General features: G+C 41.0%; 1 protein-coding gene across 1 annotated transcript in view; it reads right to left on the bottom strand.

The window, feature by feature from the left end:
• Nucleotides 1-26,604, bottom strand: part of SYTL2 (synaptotagmin like 2) — a 118,160-nt gene that overhangs the window by 14,992 nt on the left and 76,564 nt on the right. Inside the window, 9 exon segments of the mRNA XM_070457178.1 lie at nt 1,143-1,237; nt 4,567-4,614; nt 5,846-5,899; nt 7,900-8,001; nt 11,198-14,701; nt 14,704-15,087; nt 18,765-19,547; nt 20,765-20,879; nt 22,028-22,109. Coding sequence (XP_070313279.1) covers nt 1,143-1,237; nt 4,567-4,614; nt 5,846-5,899; nt 7,900-8,001; nt 11,198-14,701; nt 14,704-15,087; nt 18,765-19,547; nt 20,765-20,879; nt 22,028-22,109 — 5,167 coding nt within the window.

The following is a 26,604-nucleotide window of genomic DNA, read 5'->3' as shown; positions in this document are numbered from 1 at the left end:
TAATTCGTATGTTTTCAGAGCTTTCCTTACATTCCATCTACTAAGAGAAAGGATGAAGCTTTTATTTCATCATGAAAAATCAGACCAAAACTGCAAACAGCAACAGCAAGCACTAAGGTACTACGTGTCAGCACTGAGCTGTGGTTTCCCTGCATTATCTCACTGACTCCTTACAATCTAATGAGTTATGTACTAGGAAAGCGTTCAGGGAAGTTAAGGAAATTGTCCATATCCACATAGCAAATCAGCAGCATAACTAGGGTGGGAGTGTCTAACATCAAACCTCAGACTCCTAATGACCTGATTGCAAAACATGGAATCTTAGTTAAGTCAAAGAACCTGAGTTAAAATCCTAGATCTACTTTTCAGTAGCTGTTGAATTTGGGGAAAGGCTCTGTGAGGCTCTTTATTCTTGTATAAAATGGAAAAAATTGTACCTACCACATTTTGTTAGTAAGAGTTAAAGATAGCAGAGTGCCTGGTACTTACTATGTATTAAATGAATAACAGATAATAGTCATGTTCTTATTTGAAACAGAAGGTGTAGTAGTTAATAGCATGAAGGTCAGAGCTGGACTCCAGTCCTGGGTTCAGCCCCTTTCTAGCTGAGTGAGGTTGCCTGATCTCTCCTAATCTCAGTTTCCTCATCTGTAATATCCGGGGATAGTGATGGTGCCCACCTACCAGGGTTACTGGAGGATTAAATGAGATAATGTATATAAAGTGCTTACACCCGGTTGATATCCTTAAAGTTTTCCATGTCACTGATACTTTCTAATTTTAACATATGCTTTCAAACTAGACTAAGTTTCTAGACTAAGCTTTCACAAATGAACCGTACTCTAAACTGCAGAGAAGTTCATGCCAACATTTTTCGGCCTGGATTTCTTATTTTGAAACAAAAGTCACATTCCCTGTATGCAATCTGGCTTCACCACCAAAAAGTTACCATATGAGTCAAATGAGATATGCCTTGCCTTATTCCAGGACCAAAAACACTACATCTATTGATGTGAGACGCAAAGGTCACCCCTGCTGCCTCTTAGGGTCTCTGCTGTGGCTTAATGCAAACACACCAACCTTGGCACAGCAAATCCACTTATTTGGTTCCATTTTTCGGAAGGTACAAAAGACAAACTTGCCTCATCTTGGAGAAATGCTGGAACAGACTTGCTCATCCTTCTGAGTTTGTCAGGGTGGGAAAACTGATTATCAGGCTGTGAAGACACTGTGGGAACTAAACAGCATTTCCATTCAAAGTTATCCTCACAATTGTCAGACAAACTTAAGGCATAAGTTGAAAACACACTTTTTTCCATCTATGAGCAGAGACGTTTTTGTAAAATGGTTAAAGGCACAGTGGTTCACATGCACAGGGCCATAAGGTAAGCGACATGCACTTTTCATGAATTATACAGAGAGAACTAGCAAGGAGTTGAACCAAACAGAAAACAGAACTTAAAAATCACTAGGTTTTATTGGACTGGAGAACTGGATTTGAACTATATTGAAATATACTACTAACATGAATTGGTTTTAATTTATACTTTTTCACAGTAGATCTTTGAACCACAAGATCTGTACTTTATTGGTTCATCTCCTTGAGATATATTTTTTTAACATGCTACAGGCTGAAAAACTATTTCATTGAATAGCAAGGATCTTTGTACACAACTCAATCATAAAAGTGTCCTGGCTATTGATGTTTAAAAGGAGGTTGGATTCTTTAGTGATTGTTGGGATTACTGTAAGAGTATTTCTCCCTCAGAATCATAAAAAACACAGTTTTGAAATTATTATCTGAAAATAGAAATTATTTAGCTATCTGTCAATTCAGATAACTTTCAACAGCAATATCCAAAGGCCAAGTATTAATGACTCAGGTTAAGATACTCTAAGAATTTAATATGAAAATGTAGCACACAGTTTCTTTTTGATACAGTAAGTATATATGTGGAAGTCACAACAAGATGATGAATTCTCTTCCTAATATGTTTAACTCTAGTTAGAAAACTTTTCTTCTTTTTAGTCTAAGAATGACAATGTCTACGCTTTTCTTATGGTGAATCAGAGCTTTCATATTGAATGGCTTAATATTTTTCAAGGCACTCAGAACAGTGCTTGGCACATATTAGGCTCTATATAAGTCTTTGCTAAACAAGTAAATAACTGATAGGAAATCTTTAAATTATCTTTTCCATGTGACATAAATATACTGACATGACCTTCTCTTTGAAGAGATACTAGGAAAACAAATAAAAATCAAATTATATGTCTACCTGTAACTCAAAAGGCTCAAGCTTAGCCCCAAATATTAGCTACATTCATTGCTAGCTAAAAGAAATCTAATGAAGGAAAATGGAAACTTGAACTATTAAATATTTGCTTATCACATAATAGCTCTCACCTAGTTTTAGGCTCACAAATGCATCAAAATATAGTTATGGTATCTCACAAGATGATAACCTGCTTTAATTACTTCCCATGGTGTGTATTTGAGCGACTTATACTGAAGTAGTATAAGATCAGGTCCTACAAGGGCAAAGGATAGCCCAATGAGTATGCAAAACTTTATTATAACATTGCTCCATATTACTTTCAAAGTATATATTTACTACTCAAATGTAGTCAGTTTAGTAATATGTTTACTGGGCTTTAGTTATTTGTGTTTTGACCATGCATTTCATTTTGTTTTATGGTAAGAACACACTCTTCACTAAACAAAAGGAACAGCCCCAGCCCAGGCAATAAAAGTCATCTTGGAAAATACCACCAAAAAAAAGAGAAATTAATTTATCCAAAATTTAGCACTGATTAGCCTCTTTGCCTTGACCAAAAGCTAAGCTAATTAGGAGGTCACAAATGAAGACACAGATATATAGGCATACATCATCTATGTCTATGGTTTGTTTCCACTCCTCAGGCTAAATGTTGAATAAAACACAGAAAAATAAACTAAGATGTCCAAACTTAAGTATCCAGTTGCCAGTTCAAGAGCAGCTGGAAAAGCCTCTTTACCCAACACCCCTGAGAGACAGAAGTCTTTCCTCTGCAGCAGGCATAGAACTCACACCAACGGCTGAAGCCTGGACGGCCTTATTTCCTAGGTAGTTCTTAAGAATTTGTCAGGTCATGTGCCAAGGCTCAGCGCCTTCATCTCTGGCAGGAGAACCTCATGAGCGGAGTTTCAGATTTCAGATAAGAAGTCACTGTTTTCAAGCATCAGCACTTTTCCTCTATCTAATGGCTCCTTCCTTTGGCTGCACTTCTCTTTAAGAACCATTAGCACATCCAATGACTGTTGGGAAACTGTTATTAAAAATCCTATGGGCCGGTATGTGTATCTTCATCCCTCCAGTGCCTAGGATTTTGAAACCACCTCTGAAAAGGGATGCCAAGAAGACACACAAGCATATCTGCATTCTTTGCTAGTCCCCACAAATCCCTTTTTAATTCACTATTTGTACTCAAGACGATAGTCACAGTTAAGAACAACACTCTTAAGAGTGAACAGAAGACAGTGAATAACCATTATCTTTTCCTGGTGGTGGGTACTAATTAGTTGATGCATATGAGCTACCACAACTGTGCATACATTTTTTTTTTAATTGAAACATAGTTGACATACAGTATTATATTAGTTTCAGGTGTACTACCTAGTAATTGGACATTTGCATACATTATGAAATGATTACCATAAGTCTAGTAACTATTTGTCCCCAATATTATTACAATATTATTGACCATATTCCTTATACTGTATATTACATTCCCATGATTTGTTTTTTATCTTAATCCCCTGCACATTTTCACTCCATCATGACCCCCAACAAACACCCATTTGTTCTCCATATCTTTGAGTCTGCACGTTGTTTTTGTTTTGTAAGATTCCACATGTACGTGAGATCACATATGTGTGATCTCTGACTTACTTCAGTTAGCATAAAGCCCTCTAGATCCATCCATATTGCCATGTACATTTACAACGTAAGATTCAGAGGTTCACTTGCCTTATATATTGAACTACACTATTTTAGTTTTGAACCTCTGGGCTTAAACCCTGGGCATTAAAAAATTTGCTTCTATAGATAATGTAGAGAGGCATACACAGCCATAGCACATCCTAATTGTCAAAGTACAGTCCTTTCCTAGGTCCAAATACATTATAAATTGTTTCATGTCTATAGTGTTTTGTAGAGGCCATAGGTGATCCAGTACTCCAGACCATACTGCCAAGTGATATCATTTTAAATAAAGACTCAAAGAGCAGGGAGACTGGCAAAAGCATAATAGTATTCAGCAATAATGTGTGTATACATAACACATATATATATATATAATTTTAAAAATGTATAACTATCCCTCAGTAGAATCATGAATTAACACAGAGTAGTAAAATACTTTTAATAAATAAAACCCTTGTCAGAATGAAATAGTTTTGTAAGCTGTAAGAGTTTAGTACAATAATAAATGCTGCATTATTAATGGGGTTAGTTATTTCAGTACATTTAACACCATGTAGAGTGGCAACATTTAGTCATTTGTGAGAAAGATCCTGCTACTCACTTCCTGGAATGCATTCATTTGTGTCTGGTTCCTGATCTGCTTTTTGATCTACTCAGAAGAGCAACATTGAGAATAAATACCATTTTAACAGAAAGATTAAAGAGACATGAAAGTAAAGCTCAAATGTCAGTTTCACAACGAATGCAGAATACATCTGACAGGTTTTCAGCCTCCTTCCATCCATTCCCCAATGTAATTCTTCCTTAGCCTCTCTGAGGTCTCCTGTTCAACTAAAAATCCAACATCCAGCATAGATGTTCATCGTCTTTCCTCTTACTCATTAAGCCATGGCACGGAAAACAGAAGGAGCACTGGGCTAGGAGTGAAGCTGAGGTTCCCATCCTCACCCTCTCACTGACTGACTAGCTACAAAAGCTCAGACAGATCACCTACTTTCTCTGAGCTTTTCTTATCTGTAAAATGAAGATAAAAATCACTGCCCCACCTACTTCAATGAAATGGTTATCAACATAAAAGACAAAACCATTACATAAAAGTAAGGAATGATCTTTGAGGAGCTCTGCTGCTTCATTTTATATGAGAAAGCTCAGCTAACATACATTTTTATTATTATAGTGAAAGCAACTTAGAAAACAAAATTCTAGCGTACAAGTATAAATTACATATTTGCATAAATGCTGAACGATAAAAAAATCAAACTCATTTCCATCCTTGCCCCCAAGGTTACCCTATTCATTTTATAACTGAACCAAGTATAATGCCTGATCCATAGACAAGCTGCAAGACCTTCTGGCTCCTTAATATTCAGAATTAGTCAATTTCACCCTTGGTCTATACTTGGTTATTGATGTAAGCAGAGGCAAGATACCCAGTCTTGTTCTGGGACCCTTTCCTTTGATCTTAAATCTTTACCAATTAAATCTAGAGAGATCTATACGCTGACTTGAAAATCAAATACAGGAATAACTTAACCCAGGAACCCATGCCACTCTCCCTGCCTCCACAAGGAGTTCTGCAAGTCAGAGTAGCAAAAATCTGCTCATGCTCATAGAAGTATGATTTCCTATTTTTAGAAACCCTTGCTTCCCAAGGGTCTCTGATGAGATCTTCACACCAGTATCACCAGCAGAAACCTTACGAATACGAACAGTATTAAATGCACCAAGTCAGAACCATTTTGTAACAACTTAGGCACCATTCATCACATAGTGACAAGTGACGTTCTTCTATTTATCCTAATAGCTGTGTCCGGGTGACCGCCCAAACCACCCCAGAACTTAACACACAGACAGACATGCAAATACATAAAGATATTTACCATCTTCAGCACTACGTACTAATTCTTCTGGCAGATTATCTACTTTGGCTTGATCTGTGCAGGAGAAATTAACAAATGGTTAACACGACTGACTCTTGGTGAGCAAGAACAATGAGATTGTCCCTGGAAGCCCCTGGAGTTGGAAGCAGTTAGTCAAGATGCCGTGTGAGGGGTGCAACCAAGATGTCTTCCCCAAAATACTTTCTCTTTAGATTAGCTACTCGAGCCAGTGCCATAGCGGGAGCTCCCATTTCAGCCCCGATGCAGCTTACATCAGCACACTGCTGCACACGGACTCCCAAGGGTTAGAGGGTTAGCTCAGAGCAAGCGATCGGCCGGCAGCAGGAGAAAGCACGGGGCTGCAACAGCCTCTCTATTCTTCTGGAAAGGGTAAGATGCTAGCCATGACTAACACCTTCCCAAACCCACGGTCATTAACAAATATTTCTGGGCGTGCATCATCATTTGTGCATGCCTCCGGGAGCCTTGCTTGGGAAGTCAACTGAAGAGATGTAAGTGGGGACCAGCTGCTAAGTGGAATCTTGGCAGGCTAGTGTGAGAGTGGGTATCGGTATTTGGAAGGGAGCGTGCAGGAATACCCGTCAGCTGATGGTGGTTTTTTTTTTTAACCCTACACATTCCTGAGTACTTTAAAGCTGCACCATGGCAATAGCCCCATGCTTCTCAGGCTAGAGGTTTGCCAAATTGGACAATTGTTGCTGACGGTTTTTTTTTTTTCCCCCTTCAGGTCCATCACTAACATCAGAAAGAACAATTAGGGCTGAACAACAAAGGACTGGACTAGCCTTCTCTGGAAGCATTCAGGCGGATGTGGGGGCTTGGCCACCTGTTGAGGCTTTAGAGGGAATTCCTGCATTGGAGGGGGAGTTTGGAATGGGTGACCTTCAAGGTCCCTTCTAACCCTGAGATTCCAAGATCTTTGGTGGGGTTAGGGCTGCATTCCAAATTGGGAATACTGCCTTCACAGCCCTGAAAATCTCTGAATTTTAATAACTATTTAGTGGCATAGCTTGTTCTTTTTCCTTTTCTTTTTTAAAATCGGAAACTTTTCAGTGTCAACTGCAGATGCATAGAAATATTCCAAATGTGAAAGTGATCAATTTTTAATCATATGAGTTTGGCAGTGGTTAACTTGCACTTGATAAATTTCCTCATGACCATCTGTAATCCCAAGGGTACATCTTAGCTTAGAAAGAATAAGAACAAAACCTCTAGAAGTCACAGTCTCTAAATCTGTCTGGCTCACAAGTCCCTATATACGTTATGCTTTATGTTACTACTCTAGAAATCCTTCACCAAATAAAGCAGTGGGAAGAGTGTGCCTGGAGTGTTGTATGTCAGGTAGCCTTTGAGCTTAGAGTTCCACTATCCAAAAGAAATGGGTGGAAATAAGGGATAAAAGAAAAAGCAAAGTCCCTGAAGCCAGGGATGAATTCATCTCCATATCATGCAAAAATTTATCAGACAAGAAGCAGTTATATGTAATACAATCACCTCATAAATGCTCTTGATAACAGCCTATTGATTTTGAGTCCTAGCTCTGCTGCATGGTATGAAGCAAATTACTTTACATCTCTGAACTCTACTTTCCTCATCTGTAAAATGGGGATAACAATTTGTTCCCCCCACCCCACCCCCCATGTGGTTGCCTATGCCAGTTACATGAGATCATGCACATAAAACGCTTAGCCACGTCTTGGCACGCAGTGCTCAATCAATGTCAGCTATTACCACTAGAACCACGAGGTACCACAGTCTTTTAAAACTCAGTGTACTTGAATAAATATTCAAACTGGGATTCTTCAAGAAAACCTAGTGTACTTGTAACCAAACCTAACGTGTTATTTTAAAAGCGAAGTTCCAACCACTTTTGGCTGAGCCTGTTTAGCTCAGTTGGGAAAAGCTGTTCTCATCTGTTAACCCCTCCTTCAGGGGTTCAGGGCACAACAGCATGCAGTGAGGCCAGAGAAGAGCACATGAGCATTTTTAAGCTTAGATCAGGGCATGGGCAGTGGGGCACACTTCATTCTCACTTGATGAATCTGATGAAATATCTTCCAGACTTTTGGAAGGCATTTTCCTAGCAGCACTCCTTTCCAAAATTTTCAAAACAGGACTGGGTTCTTCTTCTGAACCTGTTACAAGACAAAACCGATGAATACTGCACAATACAAACAAAAAAAGAAAATAATCAAACTCTTAATAAATCAATGGACACTGAAATGGCAGGTGGAAAGGAGGTATTATGCCATAAGCCTCCATATTTTTATCCATTTTATGAGGCAGTCCACAGAAGAAAATAAAATTTCTTCACTAAAGAATATTAGTGCATGTGCGTGCATGCTTAGTTGTATCAAAATCTTTGCTGCCCCACGGACTGTAGCCCATCAGGCTCCTCTGTCCACAGGATTTTCCAGGCAAGAATACTGGAGTGGGTTGCCATTTCCTCCTTCAGAGATTTCCCTGACCCAAGGATCAAACCCTCACCTCCAGTGTCTCCTGGATTGGCAGGCAGATTCTTTACCACTGAGCCATTAAATGACTTCCCTGGTCAGGAAATAATGGTAAGCATAAATGATACAGAGAAAAGATGAACATAATGACCACATTAACAGCAACGTGCTGCCTTAGTCTTCTACACCTCTATTTTAGGCACATGATTTGTTCTGTTCTAAAATTTGAATTTTCCCCTTCACTTCTAGCTTTTGAAGACAGTCACAAAATGGTTTTAGGAGCATTAAAATAATTAGCTGAAAACCATAGAAGGCAGGATTCAGATGTTTTAACATCTGTATATAATTGGGTACACAGATGAGTGAATTCTCCAGATCAACAAATATAGACTCTTTGGTTTCATGAGCTAGTGAGCTTTCCATCAAAATGTTGAGTAATGACCTGAGGTGGTCAACTTTTTATTTTAAAATAGAAAGCATTTTAAAGTGGGGGAGGTTGGTCTCTATTAACTACTAATGTCTTCATTTTATAAAAAATGAAAGGTATTTTAGGACCACAAGGAAAAAAGAAAAAGGGGATAACTGGAGAATAAGCACTGTTCTTTCAATGCATCTAATGTTATAAATATTTTTCTCTAGACTGTCTTTAATTTTTCCACTTTGACAGTGAAAACTCCAACATGGATAAGCCTTGGTCTGAGTACCCTCACTCATCACTCTTATATTATCAGCACCTACAATAGTGGCAGGCACTTCGACATTGTTTGCTAAATCCATGAATGATTCCATTAATGAGTCAATCCACTCGGGAACAACTCTAGACAACACTTTCCTGAAGTGCATCCCAGTTCTGCCCAATGTTAATAAGCATTCTCCAGTAAATGGATTCTAAGATGAATTAGATTCGGGATGTTCTGTGTTCAAATTTTAAAGTTTTCTTACTACGGACCTTCTCGGTGACTTTAATATGCTCCAGTGCATGAATCATGTGCATAATCTCTCAGCATTCCCTCCTCCCTTTATTAAAGGAACATACTGCGGTATTGGCTGGTTAAGAGCTCAGCCACAAGTCTAGCATGTTCGGCTGCTCATCAAAATTGGGGTGGCCTTGTTGTCAGGTTCTTCCCTACTCTCACTCCACCCAACTCATTTACTTAAAAAGTAATTATTTAGGTTAGAAGTTAGGAAACTACGCCTCCCAGGTGGCTTAGTGGTAAGGAATCTGCCTGTCAATACCAGAGACGCAAGATACACGGGTTCAATCCCTAGGTTGGGAAAGATTCCCTGTAGGAGGAAATGGGAACCCACTCCAGCATTCTTGCCTGGAAAATCTCATGGACGGAGGAGCCTGGTAGGCTATAGTCCATGGGGTTGCAAAAGAGTCAGACATGACTGAACACACACACACACACCATGCACCATTTTATACCTCCTACTAGGCTTGTAATTTAAAAATCTCTGGGCTCTGTCTGGGTAATCATTTATATTGATTATTTCTTTTCTAGCTAGGTTTTTTGCTGTTCAATCAGTTATGCTGGTATACTTAAATACAGTTATACACATGCAGGAACAGTCTTCAAAATTCAGTGTAAATGTACAAGCCCTTCACCTCATATAGGCCCATTTACCCTAGTAACTCATGGGGTAGCTTAGTTAAATCTACTTCAGTAAGTTTAAAATGCTGACTTATACTCTTGCAGAGACTGGTATTTCACTTTCCTTTTCCCACCCAGTTACAAATATTAAAGAGGCTTCAGCTTCATTACCTAGGATTATAAGTGGATTCTCTGGTCAGTTTTCAATAAGAGACCCTATGGCTACTTGCAAAGGAACCCAAACCTCACAAATGAGCTACTCAGTGAAGCTCATTTGTTCTTACTGAGACCGAAGGGAGCTAGGAAATGACACATTCTATTAATTTTCTGCTGAGGAAGGTGATCAACACTAGTTGTTGTGCAACTTTGGTTAAAATGTTCCAGCCGGGGAGCATCCTTTATTATTTCCTCACTCTAACCAGGTAACTTCTAATCCCTATTTGTTCCTGGCTTTCTCTCCTAAAATAGTCAGGTTGCTCCAAAGGGCAAACTGAGACAAGCCCTTTCTTTGAGAGCCTGGCTGAAACCAGTATCCCAAGTCCACTTAGATGAATATGCTAATTGATGAAGATCTCCACTCAGCTAAGGCTGGAGCCAAAGAAATGCAGCAGGCCAGGCCAGGCCCTTAGGTGTGGTCTGGTGAGGTCATCACACTGAGTCACAGCCAAGAAGGGAGAATTCTGCAGGTAATCGGAAATGGGAGGGAGAGAGCAGCAAAAAAAAGAGAAAATGAAAAAACAAACCCCACAGCAGTTCAAGGTATCTGAGGGCAAGTTCCAGCCCTGCACCTTGTTCCTGGTACTCAGCCACCACTGTCGAAACGCGTTGCTCCTAAGAGGGCAATCTATGCCCACTTGCGGCACTTTCTTGCTACAAATCTTACTGGAGCCTGCTGCGTGGACTGCCAATTAGGAAATTCTAATTCTTTCCAAGAGGAAAGCTCACTTGGATGTCTCAGAGGTACTCTCTAAACCCCAAAAGTTCTTTAAAACACATCTTTGGAATCAGAAAATTCTATCGTTGATCAGGGAGAATAAAATCAGATTCTGAAACACTGTCTGATGGGTAATGCCATCTCTATGCAACTCATTTGATTAAAGAATATAAGAGGAAATGTAACTTTTTTATTAAGAAAATCTAGGGAGAACCGAAGTACAAAGACAAACTTAGCACCACTCGGGATTATCAAATTAATCCCAGTTTTAAAAACTATATCATCCTTTATATCAGCATTACATAAATCAACTCATTAACCAATCGGTGAAAAACTTCAAAATGCTCACTGGAGGTGTTTCTCCAGCTTTCTGCATTAGAACCAATGTTTCTGTCTGAAAAATCAGAGTCAGAGAAATCTTTTTCTTGCTTTTTCTGTAGTTTCTTAAACAGTGATGCCAGAATCAATCCAACTTGACTTGTTTTTGCAGAGTTTTCTTTGTTTGTCAGGAGAGGAATGGGTTGCCTATTTCTGGGCACGTTAATTGCTTCAGGAGCCTCTTTGAAACCAGGCTCCTGAAAAGCCCTTTCTTGAACCACTGCAACCCCACTTTCACTATCCCTCCCTTCTGGGGGGTTTATAGTTCCAGTGGTCCCTACTTTGTGATCCACGGAAAGTTGTGAGGTTCCAGGGATCTCAACCCCACTTTCAGAACCACAGAGATCTGATAAGCCAGTCACAGCCTTGTCTCTTCCCAACACTCTATCACATAGGTTGACTTGAGATTTGAAAACATCACTCTTACGTTTGATTTCCAAGGCCTCTGAGGCTGACCAGTAAGAAGGGGGCACTTTCTCCCAAAACCTGGCCTGCTTTGATGCTAATGGCTCCTTCTCAGGACTTTCTTCCTTCACTGACACTTGGGGCTGATAAGAAGGACCGTTAGATGTTTCTTTAAGGAGTCTCTCCAAACCAATATCAATAGCACTCTCAGTAGTTGATGGCGCCTCAGACTTTTCTACTGTCTCTTTTATTTCTTTAGGATGGAATTCAGAAGCAGCTTGCCTGGGCACCTCAGTAACACCTACTAACTCTGACGGATAAAGACCCCGTGTATCACTGGCATATTTTGTGCTAGGGGTTTCAGTTGTTTCCTTCAGTAGTTCTTCTAAGGCAACACTGAATTCAAGGAGCTCTGATTTAGGCTGAATAATCATTTCCCTCACAATTTCTGTCACTTCCTGAGGTAACTCTTTGCCATACTGAGCAGCAGTAGAAGATGAGCTAAGGGTTTGGTCTGATGGAGACATCTGGGCAGCTAAATAAGATCCCATTTTATGAGTTTCATCAGAAACTACATTGAAGGAATAAAAATCCTTTCTGTCTGAAGCTATGCTATTCATTGTTGTCTGTGATGGGATAACTCCCAGAGAATTTGGGGCGCTACTGTCTACCCATACACCTTTAGGAAATTCTGTTTTTACTTCTCTAGAAACTACTTCCAGCCCAGCTGGATAACTCAACCAAGCTTCTCTAAGTAGCTTTAGTAATATAGCTTTTACACCATTCAATGCAGGTCTGGGTGGAAGAATAACTTTTTCTATAGTCTCTGAAACTTCCCTTTGAGACAGCAGTGTCTTATCCTGAGGAGAAGGATGGGCATCCCTGGGAGAAGGCATATCTTGGGGAGAGTGGACCACATCCCCGGAAGAACCCTTTCTGTGGAGACAGGAAGGTTGATCCAGGGGATGAGAGCCTTCTGCAGCCATCTGGAACGAGTTCTCTGGGTTCAGCTGGCACTCACCACTTGGAGCTTCCTGGGAGAGAGTGCTGTTTCCCCAGTTTTCTGTCCCCTCTGGAAAGGAAGCGATTTCTTCTCTCTCATCAGCTGACATGTTCTGACTCTGCTCTATCCTGTTTTCATCAACGCTACTCTCTTCAGACTCTGAGTTGATCCCAACAGTGGTGGGTCCACATTTGGTTTGTGGGGGAGAGGGTGGGCTTCCAGTTGCTTCCTTCAGGAATTTGTCCAGACTAGCAGTCAAAGTGTTCAAATAGGCCTTTGGAGGAGCTACTGTTTTGTCTATATGCTCATTACTGATATCCTTAGGCCTTTTGGCTTCTTCCTCAGGATCAGCAAAATCTGTCTCCTGAGGCCATGTCCTCATGTCAGAAACACCTGGTTCAAACACTTGTTTTTCATGAACTTTTCCACCAGAAGGCTGGAGGACTGGTGATGAGGCTTCGGAAAGCAGCTTCTGTAAGCTGTCATTAAGCGTGTCTTTGTAGTCTTTAGATGAAACACCTGTTTTCACTATGGATTCTTGAATCTCTTCAAGCTCTTGGTCAGAGTTATCATTCTCTTTTTTGAACACCGGGGTAACAAAGCATTCAGTATTTTTCCCCATGTTTTCCTTTGATGACTCATATCTTGGCAACTGATGAGTGGACTTTCTGGGTGGTCTCCATGGAAATGTGGTGTCATCTGGCAACACCTGGAGTGTGCCCTTTGAATTTAACTTCTCTATTTCCTCTCTTGCCGGAATTTCTTTCTGGCTTAGAGTCATCTCTCTCTCATGGGTACTGTTTCCTGATGACGTCACGTCACTGAATTCTTTGTGTTTCTGACTATTAAAAAGCACAGAGTTTTTTTGGCTTGTTGTGGTGATATTCTTCTCAATATTATCTTGATGGTTTGCATTGGTGCCTAAGTCCCAAAACCTTCTCAAATTCTCAAATTGAGAGTGATTATAGACTTGTTCTGTATTGGGTTCATTCATTCTTTCTTGTAAGGACATAACTTTAAAGTTGGGATTCAGAGATCTGTCTTTCTCCAAAGAGGTATGCATTTCACTCCCGACATTTGAAGCATGTTGCAGTGGTGGGAAAGTAATGCCCTTTTCAGAATGCAAACTGTCTGTCACTGGTAATCTTTTTAGAGGCTCAGTTGTCCTATTCTGAAAGAGAGACACTGTGCCTGACTGGTCAGCTGAAGGATCATTTTTGGATGGACCTGATATTTGGGGCCTGGTCTCTTTAGGTTTCATCGAGGAATAAAAACCAGAGACATGGGCTGCTTGGCCATCGTTGTCTAGGATTACATGTGTGGCAGTGACTTGAGTATTACATTTACCACGGTCCATAGGTAAACTGTCCACGGATGTCACAGGCTGACATGCTTTAGCAGAAGGTCGTTCCTGACTAAATGGAGATGTGGGTTCTTTATGAATGGCAGCTTTTGTACTTTCCCAAAAGGATATCCTCTCACTCACTCTTTTGTATTTCTCTCTTTGTACTCGGTTCTGGGGAACCTCACCAGCTTCTGCTAACTGGACCTCAGGTTTCTTCCAAGGAGATTTACTGTTGGCAGCCCCAGGAAGTGACTCAATATTCTCTGGGTCTATAGAAGATTTTAGGATGGAAGTATCTCTTCCTTTGCTCTCGCTTTCTGCCTTTACGTGGGCTTTGAAACTTGGCTCTTGGATAAATGTGGAAGAGTCAAAATTTACTTCTGACTTTCTTGTATTTTTTTTATCAACACGAAGCTTGGGTTCTTCTTCACCTAAGCTGCCAGCATCCTTAACATTGCTTAGAACTTGGTCTTCTGCATGAGATCCTTTGTGAACACTGTAGGAACAGTTATTGGCTGGAAGAAGGACCCCAACTGCTTTCCCTGTGTGTTTTGAACCATGGCTATAGTCTTTAGTTTTACTCTCTTGATTTGGACCGTAGATTTCAAATGGTTGCAACATGCCCGGACTTTCCTTCCCTTGTGGGGACAAATTAATAGACCTGGGTTTGATGTGCACATTGTTATCTTGGCAATATCCAGAGGGCAGCATATGTTCTTCTACCTGAATGTTGAATCAGGTCCCACAGGTGTCAATTCAACTTTGGTGGGTAGTAGAGCCTTCAAACCATTTCCTTCTTGACTGGTGTCATCTGTCACCAAGGCAACAGCAATCTGTGGCTTGGAGTCTGTTTTTTCTTTGGGCTCTACTTCTTGGGGATATTGGAGAGATGCCACACTGTCATCTGAATGAGAGCTTCGGTTAAACCAGTCTAGGACTTTAGATATGGAATCATCAGTTGTCTTCCTTATCTCAGTGGCATATGGACCAGAACGTGAGGACATCTTTGCTTTTAGGGCCTGGTGTAGAGGGGGCTTACCTTGCTGATGGTCTCTAGAACTGCAGTCTGGCACCTCAGGTGAGCTGGGCTCAGTGCGAGACAGTCCATCTGCAACACAGAAATGCTTTTCTAAATGAGAAAAGAGAACGCTTAAAGAATTGTCATTCAATCACATCATCTTCTAAAAAGGCACTTTGTATTTACATTTGCTCCACCCTTAGTTGTTTACATCAGCATTTATCAGGAGTTATAATATAAACCATCCTCATTAACATATTCTACCAAAGATGCCTTATAATAGTAAAGGAAGGTAAATAGAGGCCCCTGAAACTATGAGGGGAATTTCTTACAAGTGTCTGTTTTATTCTAAAAATTCAAGTAGATTTTATATTCTGATCCATGCTACATTTTACATACGAATTTTTCTCAAAGCTTTGCATAAAACAGACACTCCAGGGAGATACCTCTTGTTGATTATCTACTGGCCCACTCATAAACCCTAGAGAGGGCTTATACTCAAGTTTGAGAAACACAGGACTTCCCTGACATTCCAGTGGTTAAGACTCCAAGTTTCTAATGCAAGGCATGTGGGTTTGGTCCCTGGTCAAAGAACTAAGATCCCACAGACTATGCAATGTGGCCAAAACCAAAACCGAATAGAACAAAAATAATTTTGAGTAACAAAGACTTACGCGATTTCAGGAGTTAGGAAAACAACGTTCAAGGAAGATTAAACAAGGAGTTCCTTCCAAACCATCAGAATGGTACAATGAAGATATTTGCATCCTAGGGCCTTACTCCTGATACACTGAGCCAGAATCTCTGAAGATGGGGCCCGGGAATCTTTCCTACTGGCTATCTCAGTGGTGGTTTTGTATACCATGGTCTCAAGGGCTCTCCCGCGATCCCCTACTTCCCTTCTATAATTTGCAACTTTGAAGGAAGTTCCTGTGAGACAAAGTAAAATGAGGACCGACAGAGAATGTGAATTCTACGTGTTGCCTGATGTTTGTTACCCCATGGCTAGGAGGCCAGAGAGGGGCGTTGAAGTTCTTTCTACGCTATCGAGAAAGCAGGCCGAGACCTTTCTGAGCCTTAGGCACAGGCACGTGAGGGAACTCAGGCATTCTTTCCCTTTAGCTAACGTGGGTGTTCAGCATTTCTCGCTCTTCCTTATAAATGCTAAGCTACATATATGTTCTTGAAAATTATGTGAGCTGAATTTTTATGAAGTTGGCTACATTTCAAGTGCACCAGAGGAGATGTCAGTTAATAAAATTTTCTCTTTAATTTTATCAACTCTGGCTAAATATAAAACAACAAAGGCTTATACAATAACTGGCACACAGTGGATACTAGTTTCCTTTCATAACGACACATGACACTATTAAAAATATGTCAGTGATGGTGAAGCTCCTTTGAGAGATCTTTAAGAGTTCTCTGTTAGGCTGTTTAATGGAAGACTAATGAGGAAAAAAAAAATCTTGTTATATACTGTTAGTGAAAAAAGAAGTCTGGACAGTGTAAACATAATTCAAATGATATCCATTCCTGAAAATTATTGAAAGGCCCTACAATGAAACATTAGCAATAGTTGATATCACAGATGATCATTGTTTTATTTTGTGCATATTTCTTTTCAAATGTTTTTACACTTTTCAAATAAAAGTGTATTATTTTAAAAACAAGAACAGTTATTTAAAAAATTTGATGCCAGGTAATATTTTTGTTTCCTTTGAGGAATTCTTTTGTTTTCTTCTGGTATAATAATTCATATTTGCAAAGCAGAAATAGAGACACAGATGTACAAGCCAAATGTATGATCACCAAGGGGAAAGGAGGGGTGGGATGAAGTGGGAGCTTGGGACTGATGTATACACACTACTACGTGTGAAAACAGATAACTAATGAGAACGGACTGTATAGCATAGGGAACTCCACTCAGCGCTCTGTGGTGACCTGAATAGGAAGGAGATCCCGAAAGGAGGGGATATATGTATATATACAGCCGATTCACTATGCTGTGCAGTAGACACTCACACAACATTGTAAAGTAACTATACTCCAATAATTTTTTTTTTTTAATGAGTGTGATAGTGATTGTCCTAAAGCTCAGAGCTAGTGTTAAACTCTCATAATTCACACAATTAGAGTTTACCATTTTTTGGTTCTGATTTTCCTTTTATGCTCCATTATTTACTTGTATGTATTTTTGTGGTAAGCAAGGAGAAAACAGGGCATTAGTGAATAAGCAGAACTTTGTTTATAAGCTTCAAGACTAGAAGATCTGTCTGTCAATCAAAACGGGTTTACTGATGATGCCTTCTTACCAGGTTTCATGGTGAGTTAGATTTAAAAATCAGAAAGCATAAATAGCTAACAGAAAATTATAAAGGTAGTCTATGAGAAAGCAGGTGCACTTTGAAAAACAGGAAAGGTCTACCGATTTTTTTCTATGGATTATACCAAAAGAAAATATTACCAAAGAATTTTTTCATCTTTTAGACAAACATTTAAGTAAGCATCATCTAATTATTTGTTAGTGTTTACTCAAACTTTAGAAGTTTCCTTAAAATGAGTTCCTTTATATCTTTGAAGAAGCACCTTCTAATTTTAAATTTTTAAAAAAATATTCTGCCTTTTTCAAATTATTTAAAATATCCAGGGAGAGGGGTAATAGAGACACTTTGTCTTTAAGAAGTGGACTGATCTGAATAAGTGTGAAAGAGTAGGACTGAGCAAAAGTGATTCAGGGTCAATGCAACAATGACTAATAGGGGATGAGAAGAAAAATGATTTAGAAACTTGACTGAGGCTACTATATATTTTTCTGACTACAGAAATTATCATAGGGTTGGATTAAGACTTAATGAAGATGAGAGAGAGTACATAAAATTGTTTTTCCCACTGCTTCTGTTTTAAAACACAAGAACTATGAAGTAATCATGTGGGTATCAGAAAAGTTTGAGGCATCCTCTGAGAGCTCTAAGATCTTCAAGAGAGGGCTAAATCAATGAGCTAGCAAGAAAAATCAGTACTCTCATTGCCTCTCAACTCACACCAACTGAAGGAGAAAGTTTCCTTCAGAACATTTAAAGTCTACGAACAAATGGATGAAGGCCCTGGGCAAGACATGGTATCAATACGAAGCTTTCTCCTAGTAAGAATTTAAAGTCTAGTTTCCCACCCTTTGAGGCTAAGAAAGTGAAGGTTCTCCTGAAATTAAAGAGAAACCAAAGTGTTGTTAAATGGGAATCAATAAATTTGCATTAGGTGAATAATAACATATTTACTCTATATAAAGATATTGCTGCTGCTGCTAAATCGCTTCAGTCATATCCAACTCTGTGCGACCCCATAGATGGCAGCCCACCAGGCTCCCCTGTCCCTGGGATTCTCCAGGCAAGAACACTGGAGTGGGGTGCCATTGCCTTCTCCGATATAAAGGTATTAGCATATGTTTAATTTTCACTCTCGTATACAAACCTTGATTTAACTAAAAAAAAAAAACCACTATAATTTGACTAATTTACACACTTAGATTTGTTTAGGATGAAGTGTAATATGTGCCAGAAAGTGTGCTATTCTGGTTCTTTTAGTTATTGGTGATTGAAGACAACCTGCAAACCCATGAAGAGGCATAAACATTCCCCAGTGGCTTCTGCCTGAATTTCAGCTGAAATACCTAGAAGGCAAAATGAGCTTCTACCAGGCTGCCTGGCTGTCCTGGCCATCCCAAGCCCGCTGGGTCAGTTTTTATAGCCTGGTAGTGATGAATCTCTTACCAGCAGGGTTTTTGGACAATTCTGATGAGCTAGTTTTGTGTTCATTGATGGTGTGTGAATTCTCAGCGGACAGTGGTCTTGTAGTTAACACTTCTTTGGGAGAAGAGTGCTCATTAATTGGAAAGGAACCAGAAGTCGTTGGCTGGCTTGTTTCATTTTTTGATGGACTTGGGCTTGAGGCTGATGACTGAAAAGGCAAACCGTTTGTGTACTGGGAAGGCCAAGGGTCATTCCCAACCTCATCTTTGAGCCCTGCACCTTCTGTTCCATTCTTCAACCTATTGGACTCTAAAACACTAAATTCTCCCACTTCCCGGCCGTGGACCAGCCCTGGACTCTGTGGCACTTCATCCTTCAAGGCAGAGAATCTCACATGCTTTAACGGCTCCAGCGAGTTTGAGGAGTCGTCATCTTCCAAAGAATGCTCCTTCTCAGAAATTCTCTCATGGATGGTTAGGCCCGGGGACACGATTTTGCTTTTGGGTTCAAAGTTCTGATGAAAACGCACAGTTTCTGAGTCTGTGCTACTGGAACTGGAATTGCGTTTCAGGATCCCCCTGGGAGCCCCTCTTGCGTTCAAGGAGTCTGTCCTTTGTCTAGGAAAAGGCTGGTTATCATCTTGCTTTAAGTCCTGGGACTTGTAGAGCATTTTCCTGACTTTGGGGACTGGAGCCTTGATTGGGGACCCATTCTCAGGACCTGAAAGAGCCTGCTTTGGTTTCTCTAACTTTTGGCTTGAAATATCCAGGACAGACGACACTTCTTTGGACTCTGACAACTCCCCTGAAAAGTAAAACATATCAGATGATATGCCAAATGGAGAGTAACGCATTAAAACACCTATCATAAACTTAATCTACATTTAGCAAAAAATGCTAAAATATTAAAAGATAATAAAGCATGAAGGTTAAGTACAGACCTAATTAAAAACTCTAAAAAAATTCATGCATGAAGTTCACTGAATTTAAGATGGCTATGCTTTATATTCAAACTTTGTGGTATTTTATATTCAATAGAAAAAAAAATTTTTTTAAGACATTTCAGAAACTCCTGGAGGAGAGTAAAGAAAAAATACAAAAGTCACTTGAAAAAATTCATGTATGGAAACCAGAAAAATGAGCTCAGTTTTCTAAAAAGAAAATTTCAACACCTAAAATAAAAATTAATTTTGACAAAAAGGTAAAAAAAACCAAAACAAAATGGGTAACATGTTCCAGTGACTTCTTTTCTATAAAATATTTTATGCTATATAAAGTGTATCCAATGGAGAGGATAAACTACACTAATATTAAAACAGTATAATTGAAACTCCTAATTCTAGTGTTTAATTGTTAATTTTCTGTGGCCTATAGTCCATGGGGGTCACAGAGTTGGACACTATTTAGCAACTGAACAATAACAATTACAAATTAATTTTCTACCCCTTGTCCAGTCTTTAATGCCTGTGGAATCTTCTTTACAGTTGATTTTGAAGAGATTAAATTGTCTAATGATTCTTCTTAATAGAATGTAAGAATGGTAAAATTCTGTAAGAGGCAGACTTCAATCAGTTCAGCAACAAATCTAATCAAATGCTCCTGGGAGACTGAGCTGATAATTACAGATTAGAGGATTGTAACATCGTCAAGTGGTCTTGAGGCAAACTCTTTTAATTTTAAACAGAGAACTATGTCTGCACAGTAGACATCCAATAAATAGTGTTCAAGGAATGACTGAAGGCCTCTGGTCAAAAAATTTCCCAGGTCGATGAGGGGGACCCCAAGGAATGGAGGTCACACAAGTGTCACCTCTGAGCCTGGAATGCATGAACTTCTGGTTTCTAAAATTTCTGCTTCCTTTCCTCGGGCAGGAAAATGGTGGATATAGTAGAAAAATAAGAAAACCATCACAATTTTTCACTTTCCCTTGAAAGCTATTTTAGTTAAAGGAACTCTGAGAATTTCCCTTAGTCCACAGATAACAAAGATAAAAATATCTAGCTCAATAAAAATAATATTTACCCTCTTTTGAAGTCTGAAAGAAACCAGTCTTTCCATTTTTTGACTGCTCATTTTTGGTTTGTTGAGATAACTGATCTTCTGGCAACATGGCGCTATTAAACGGATTCTTCCTTTGCTGGGGAAAAATATTGTTTATTAAATTCATTTTATATGTCATAACAGCAACTCAGTGTCAGCAAATGCTTATTATATGCAATAGTTAATAGTTTTAACCAGTAAACTCTATCTGGCATGTTTGAAAAATGATGGTCCTAGTTAATCCGGTCAGGAAAGAATCACCACATATATGCCATGCCAAAAAAAAAAAAAAACCAGAACAAAACTGTGTAAAATGTACTCAATTCTGGAGCCTTACAAAGTTAAACCAGACCAGGCATTCAACTCTAATCTCACAGAGGTGAGATTTTTACACAGGCAAGAAAACCTGGGCCTTGAACACATCAAAGAGGTGGTCGCAGGTCAGGGTAAACCTGAGGCTCTAATTAGGGCAGATTCACACCAGCGCTCTTTCTAGCATACGAGAAACTCACCGCGATAGGTTAAAGTTGTACTAAATATAATTGCAACTGACCTTTCCTATAAGGATTTAAAAGGTATATTGAAGTGCTTCATAGCCACTAATATGATCATTAATTCTAATGTTAGAAAGCATATCAATAAATAGAGTTCTGTTTTTCAACTGAAGTATACTTGATTTACAATTTTGTGTTAGTTTCAAGTGTACAGCAAAGTGATTCAGTTACATATATATTTTTCAGATTCTTTTCCCTTATAGGTTATTATAAAATATTGAGTATAGTTCCTTGTGCTATAGGTTATCTATTTTATATATAGTAATATGTATATGTTAATCCTGAACTAAGTTATCCCTACTCCAAGTATTTTTCTTTATGAATATAAGACTGAAAATCAATATTTGCTATCTGTAGTTTCATAAATCGAAAATCCTCTCCCACAAGCAGACTTCTGACAGGGATTCAGGAAGCCATGAATAGGAATAAGGACTGTTATGGAACTAACAAGCCACAGGCCATATGCTTAAAAGCATATGAAGCAGCCCCCAATAGTGTCAGACTTTTTATTCTTTAGGGTAAAAAGTCTAGGTCCACCAAAAGAGTGATTTCCTATATTAAATAGTAAAAATTATCTATATTTGATGGGAAAAAAGTACTACAAATTCCTCTTTTTTATGGTACTTTGATAAAATAAGAGAATGGCATTCTGGCCCCAAATGAGCTTTTCAAAATCCAAGTTTCAATCTACCTTAGCTGGAGATATAGCTGACTTTCTTGTGTTTTCCTGGGATGCATCAATCATGGTGGACACTGGATTTACCACGCTGGAACTGCAAAAGAAACAATAATTCAGAGAATAAAACCTTACCCTTTGAGGAAGTGTAAATCATGCCTCTGAAGCCAGAAGCTATTAAGGCAGGATAGGAGAGGAAGTTTGTAAAATCAAACTGCCAGGAAGGAAGAGGGAGTTGGAGTTGAGACATGATTAAGCAGCAAAGCAAAGACAATGGGAAAACAGGCACGAAAGACAGGCCTGAGACAAGGCAAAACCACCCATCAGAAGCCTTGAAGATTTCATCACCATGCCAGGCACATAGCAGGTTCATGGTTGAAATTTGTACAAATAAACTCATCTCAAAGTCGGGACCTCACATCAGATGCAGACACTAGAAAGTGAGCGATTGTTCTGAAGAAGGGAACACCCTTGCTGAAATAAGGCTCCGAAGTGTTTTAGAGATTCTCTGGTCCAGGACTAGAATGGCACTGCTTACTCTAACTCAGGTAGAAAATAGCTAAAGTGGGACTTCCCTGGTGGTCCAGGGGTTAAGAATCCGCCTTGCAATGTAGGAGACATGGGTTCTATCCCTGGTGAAGGAATTAAGCTCCTGGATGCCACAGAGCTACTGAGCCCAGACAGTCCATGCACCATCACGGAAGATCCCCCCCAACGCAACAAAGATCCTGGGTGCCACAACTAAGATCTGACACAGCCAGATAAATGTTTTAAAAAAGAAAATAGCTGAAGAAAAGACTCAGGTGAGACAAGGGGTTGGGCAATGACAGAGAAGAAACAGCAGACGGAGGTGCTGTGCTGGGAAGATGGTGGACGGGGGCAACTCACGGGGAGCCCTCCCCCAACTCTCCAGGCTGGCCAGGTGAGTTCTTGTTCAAATACAAGAGGAGTGAGGCCAGGAGCGCAGTCAGAGGATGGTGGGAGGTCAGAAGCCTGCAGCTGGCCCAGAGGAGGGGAGGACTCTCCAGACCCTGGTTCCCTAGCCCAGGGGCCAGGCAGTCCTGGGGTGAGAGTGCAGGGAGTGTTAATGGGGAAAAGTTGAGCTGAGCTGGCTCCCTCCTGAACCACCATTCCCATGGTGACTGAGTAAGTAGGACAAAGAAGGGCACAGTGGCCTTGGAAAGCAAGGAACACCATCTGCTCAAGCTTCCTGCTCCAGCTAAGGAACCGGGGGTGGGGAAGGGGAGCACTTTGCCCCGTGGCCAGGGAGCCTTGCCCAAGATTGCTGTCTCTAAACTCGTGGGCTGGATGTTCTTGCTGCTTAATTTCCTTTCCTTCCCTCTTCCTTCTCTTGGACTGAGGTTTCTATGGAGAGGGAGTCCCAGGAATAGGCTGAACACTTGAGGAAGCCATGCTTCCTTTTGTTACCTTCCTCACTGTTGCAGACAGGAATTACAGTAGATGAGGCAGATGTGTGTGGAACACAGTCTGAACACAGGGATGTGAGAACCTGGGGCGGGGGCTGGGTGGGGAGGGAAAAAGCAGGGAACAAGGGTGGGAACTTACAATGCAGCCAGAATTAAGGCTAATATAAAAACTCACGGCAGGCGGCCTCTGCTCTTGCAAGAGGTGAGCACAAACATGAATCAAGTTATCTATCAGCCAACAGGAAAACAGGACCCTGATCACCGACAGAACTCACAGTAAAAGCAGCCCACAGCTCAGGACTAGAAAGCCATGTCTCTTGAGTGTCACTTTTAAGAAGCCAGCGAGCGATATGAGGAAGCTTGTAGCAGATGCCATGTTCATTTTCTCAGAGTGCTCTTATCATCTCCCTTAGCTCAGACAGTAAAGAATCTGCTTGCAAAGCAGGAGACCCCAGTTTTGATCCCTGGGTCGGGAACATCCCCTGGAGAAGGGAATGGCCACTCACTCCAGTATTCTGGCCTGGAGAGTCCCGTGGACAGAGGAGCCCGGAGGACTACAGTCCGTGGGGTCACAGAGTGTCAGACTCGACTGAGTGACTAGTAAATAAATCAGTCTCATAACTGCAGGGCCTGAGAAAAGGCCGCCCTCCTGTCCTGCCATCTTCCTCCCTTCCCTCTCCCTCCCTGCAAGAACGAAGGACAAGCAGCGTCTCTGCAGCCTCCTCCCTCTGCTCCCTGGAAACCCCACTTCTGCAGCCCCAGCCACCACCCCAACCGGCCATGCTGCACATCACGTGGTCCCCGCCTGCCCAGGGATGAAACCAACCTGTCTCTTACCAAACCCTACGCAGCTATGGATTTCATGCGGCCATATGCTGGGCGATGCAACCTCACACCATGCCTACGAATCTCCTCTCTCACAGTAACCAGAGAGACCCCTCAAGAGCATCTGGGCCACCTTTCTCTTCCTTGCAATACCGTGTAGAGTGTCTGGGATACAGCTAGTGAGTGACGGGCTGAACAGCTGAAGGCCAAGGGAGCCAGTGCCGGGACGGCAGCGGCACACGCAGGTGACCGCGGTTTTTTGTTTTCTTTTCTTTTCAATCTGTGGTTTGCCAAACTACAACGAGGCATATTATTTACGTTTTAAACAAGATGTCTTTGTTCCTGCTATTCAGAAAGCAACAGAGAAAGAAAGAAAGCAACCGAAAGCATGCGTTCGGTGCGCATGATCAGACACGGAACTATCAGAAACATACAGTATTCACTGGGTTCTCCGGTGGTTAGGATAAGCAGAAAACGGGATGAGGGTGGGGTACTTAGTTAACTACAGTTCACACGTCCGCCTAAGTAGAAAAAATTAAAACGAGAGTTTTATGCCTCAAAATGCTTCTGAAAAATGCAACTACTTCCTCGATTAAGCTCCGGCTTTGTGTCCCCTCAATACAACACAGCAACCATCCTATCCTCAGCTGACCTTTGCAACATCCCTGTGTGGTATGTACCCTCCTCCCCATTTTACTAGCGAGAAAACTGAGGCTTAGAGAGGTTAAGTTAGCAAAAGAGCTGGGAATGTGAACCAGGCACCTGACCCTGACTCCAGAGACAGGCATTGGAAGGCTGGGCTCCACTCCACTGATTCCTCAAATTAGTAAAGCCGTGGTTTACGGCAAGAGGGCTGGAATGAAGACGGGGTGATTCTAACTTCCCGGTGACTCTCACATCTGTTGCTTCCTTTCCACCCCTCCTGACTCCTCCCTGTCATCTGTATGAGGCTCACATTCGACCTCCGGACACCGAAGTTCCACTCTCCTCATCCTTTCGGCATTCCACTTCTAAGCTAGAATGGTCTGAAACAAGACTGGTCACATCCCTCTCTTGCTCGTTACCTTTCTGGGATCCTCAGGAAGGAACTGGAGATGCTCCACCATCCGCACCCTGTACCCTCCCACCCCTCCTGCCCACTGACCTTCATGCCAAACCTGGCTCCCTGCCCCTCTCTGCGGTCCCCGCCAACCCCCCTCCCCCAAACACTGGCTCTGCTTTCTTGACCCACATGCTCTCTCTCACCGCCAAGCCCGGTCCAAATCTCACCTCCCTTGTGGCGCTGCTTGCCTATCAGCCTGACGGCAGTGGGTCTCATTGTCTCAAATCTTATCGCACATTTTATTGGTACTTGGAACTGAGATTTGCTCCCTGCCTGGTTCTATTTGAAATCAGGTGGTTAAATATTCATAAAGGGAAGCATTATTTTTCCTAAGAGAACACAGTCTCTCCATAACCACGTACTGTGTCTTTTGTTTCTTACAAGCCCCCTCAAAGGGATGATTTCTATTCTTAGGGCGTGTCCTGTATAATATGACACCGAATACCTTCTACGTGATGCGTTCTTAACACTATACAGCAAGCCAAAGCTCACACCTTGAGCTCTGTGATTTCTGACCTCAGGCACCCATCAAAAACCACCTGCCATACTAGACATGCATGCGTGCATGCTCAGCTGTGTCTGACTCTGCAACCCCATGGACTGTAGCCACCAAGTTCCTCTGTCCATGGAATTTTCCAGGCAAGAATACTAGAGTGGGTGGCCATGTGCTCCTCCAAGGGATCTTCCTGACCCAGGGGCCAAACTCGCATCTCTTGTACCTCCTGCCTTGGCAGGCAGATTCTTTTAACACTGTGCCACCTGGGATGCCTCAATACTAGATACAGCACTTACCCAAAAGTGGTTTACTTCTGTAAGAAGAGTATTAAACCATTAGACTATGATTGTTGTTATACTTTGGCTCTGAAAAGTATCTGCATTTTAACACAAGTCTTTGAAGACTTAAAAGAAGAAGAATGTTAGGTACTCTGGTCGGGACCCATGGGGAAGAAGCCCTTCACAGCAGTCTTAGAACTACACCACGTGGGCAGTGAGACAGCCCATCTGCTTCTACATCCAGCCGTAAAGGACTTCCAAGCACATGCAACAACTTTTAAAGCTTTTGAACCTTAACCAGCCTTTCCCTCTAGAGTAGTTAAAAATGAATTCCCTGGCAGCCCAGGGGTTAGGACTCTGCGCTCCACTACGGGGTGCATAGGTTTAATCCCTGGTCAGGGAGCTAAGATCCCACAGGCTGCGTGGTTTAACCAAAACACAAAAAAAGTAAGTAAAGCAGTTAA

Source organism: Odocoileus virginianus, chromosome 28 (genome assembly GCF_023699985.2).
Source record: "Odocoileus virginianus isolate 20LAN1187 ecotype Illinois chromosome 28, Ovbor_1.2, whole genome shotgun sequence".
NCBI classification, from domain to species: domain Eukaryota; kingdom Metazoa; phylum Chordata; class Mammalia; order Artiodactyla; family Cervidae; genus Odocoileus; species Odocoileus virginianus.
Note: the sequence above shows the minus strand (reverse complement) of the source record. Positions and strands in the feature narration are given on the sequence as shown.